General features: G+C 39.3%; 1 protein-coding gene across 1 annotated transcript in view; it reads right to left on the bottom strand.

The window, feature by feature from the left end:
• Window positions 1-2741, bottom strand: part of Pmar_PMAR004738 (hypothetical protein) — a gene marked incomplete at both ends in the record, with an annotated part of 7660 nt that overhangs the window by 665 nt on the left and 4254 nt on the right. Inside the window, 3 exons of the mRNA XM_002785044.1 lie at window positions 795-899; window positions 2141-2479; window positions 2666-2724. Of these exons, the coding sequence (XP_002785090.1) occupies window positions 795-899; window positions 2141-2479; window positions 2666-2724 (503 nt within the window). The remainder of the gene's footprint in view (window positions 1-794; window positions 900-2140; window positions 2480-2665; window positions 2725-2741) is intronic.

Below are 2741 nucleotides of genomic sequence, written 5' to 3'. Positions count from 1 at the left end.
CACATCTCATACCACAAATGTTGGAGTAGGAGTATCTGTTTGCTTTCCTTAGCTGCCGAGCTCAGAAGAGTTTCCTCACTAATCACAATAGTATTAAAAACAAACCATAATTTCCCAAAATTTTCTCATTTTTTTCACTTTACCACACTAAACGCAACTCCTCCAAAAACACACAAGAAATGATACCACAATACCATCACTCAAAGCAATCCTCATGATCGTGATTTTTCTATCCAATATCCCACTTTATGAGACTAGTTCTCCATCATCCACCATCATGTCTCCTACGATTTCGACTACGTCTACCACTCCTCCCGGAATCATCAGCAATAGCAAGGCGCTTCAAACCGTTACCCAACGCCTCCACAGAGGACTGCCAAAATTCACTTGCAGCACTCCATAAATGTAAACTGAAAATCAGTGGAGTTTCACCCGTAATATGAAAAAACACTTCACGAAAAACGCGTAAAACGCGTAAAATGCTGCCAGTTTTTTCACGGAAAATAGGGCGATCTGTCCGCTGTGATTCCCGAAGTGTTTTCAAAAAAATATCGTGTTTTTCACATGGAGTATTACGCCACCTCACGTAAAACGGGTGAAACTTCAATGTTAAAAAATATGTTCGATTTCCTCACTAATCAGAGAAGTTTACATTCAACTTCGTTTAGTAGTGTAGAAAAAAAATCAATAAAATTTCTTCAAATTTCCTCAGAATTTCCATATTGTCACCAACAGCATATTTTCCCACGCTACAGAAGACGACTATACAAAAACCAAAACCGTACTAAACTTACATGGGGCCATCTCCCGAAGTTGTACCACACCATCTCGAAGTTTCCCTCCGTGCAAACGACCGGCATTCAGTGCATCTCGACCCGCTCAGCTCAGATGAGAAACATCTACGAACGTAACACATATACTGGACTTTCACGACCCGTTTTACGTGAGGTGGCGTAAAACTCGGTGAAAAACGCGGTGATATGCAGTAGTCGTGAAATATGTTATCACTAGTGTTTTTCATATCACTAGGGTGAAACTCCATTATATTTTATAAATAGAGTTTCACCCGTGATATGAAAAAACACTAGTGAAAAACCATATTTCACATTTCACTTAAGGAAAAACGCATGTAAACAGTGATATGGGGTAACCGGCGTAATTCACTTCATATCGCGTTTTTCATATGAAATATGACGCCATTGATAAACACCAGTGTAATATGAATACTAGTGAATATTTTTTTCATTTCCATACCTAATTTTTTCCGTCTCATAAAAATGTAAATTTTCGAAATTTATCAGAAAAAAATACTAATCCTTTCCCCTCCACCTGTGGGATACTACCTAGGGCAAGTATTTCCACGTTGATGAGGGTCTGGTAATCGATCACCATCGCGACCATTCGAGAGTGATCGCATAAGTTGCCCTTCAGCACAACATAGTCTATGCATATAGTCTACTGTTCGCTCCGCAGAGAAGGAAGAACTCGTGGGATCGATCACATCATTCGTTGACCTGAATATCCACAGGTTGAGACGGTAAGATACGAAATAGGTCCGGAAAATACCACATTATGAACACTAACGAGAAATATATTCCACGACTACTGCATATCGCATACGTGAAGTGACTTCACGTAAAACGGGGGAAACTCCAACGATGCATTAAAAGAGTAACGAACTAATTCTAGTAGAAAAAAATTCACCACTTCCAACACTCATACCTCCACAACACGATTGTCCATCAAATACGGTATATGAATACGAAAGCAATGCCAGAAATTCTCACTGAAAGTAAATGTGCATTTTACTGAATTTTCTATTCTAGTGAAATTTTATGCATTTTTATCCAAAAATAGTCCCAATTTTCGTCGAATTTTATACCATAACATCGATAAAATGAGTTATCACACTACCTAATAGGAGAAAATTCTTATTATTTTTCCTCCAAAATTTATGTTTATTCTGAAAAAAAATATATAATTAAATTGGAGAAAATTTAGATTTCAATTACTGAAAAAACTCTACTATAAATTTTATATATTTTTACCAGAAATACGCCAATTTTTCTCCAATTTTTCTGCAACAAAATAGATTACAATATCAAGCTCTCCCATTCTTCCCAAAGCCCGGCCAACTCACCCCGTGCTGCTCCTCCCCTCCACTTCCCCCCACAGAAACTCCAACATACTACCATTCGCCGGCCCTGCTCCCCATTTTGGTGTACACTCATCATCATCATCATCCGAACATGACGACTCTGTCTCCTCTGATGATACCATTTCCGTGGCCCATTGCTTCACCCGCCACAACGTAAGGTTCTCCTCCTCCTCCTCTACTACTGGTAAGCTGACTATCTCCTCCATTTCCACACCGAAATCCGAGGCCAAGCTGATGACCTCATCATTATTCCCACTATCTACAGTCACCACCGGTTCGTGCATTTCTTCAACTGCACTACTACCACGCTTCTTACGCTTCCTGAAACAACGAAGTTTCACCCTAGTGATAGTAAAAGGTATATTTTACAAACAACTGCATAGCTCTAAAATCGTGTTTTTCGCCACTTCACGGAAAACGGTTGAAATACTCCTTTATCAATTTCGCATATCCATAAAAAATCCCCAAAAATTTTTCTCAAATTTTCACACAATTCGCCATTATTACCTTTTGCGTCTACGACGTCGTTTTCCCCCACTCTGCATCTCCACAGAGTTCTCCTTATCCTCACCACAATACGGTG

This window comes from Perkinsus marinus (genome assembly GCF_000006405.1).
Source record: "Perkinsus marinus ATCC 50983 genomic scaffold scf_1104296934246, whole genome shotgun sequence".
Classification (NCBI taxonomy): Eukaryota; Perkinsozoa; order Perkinsida; family Perkinsidae; genus Perkinsus; species Perkinsus marinus.
The sequence above is the reverse complement of the archived record's forward strand: the minus strand, read 5'-3'. Positions and strand labels throughout refer to the sequence as shown.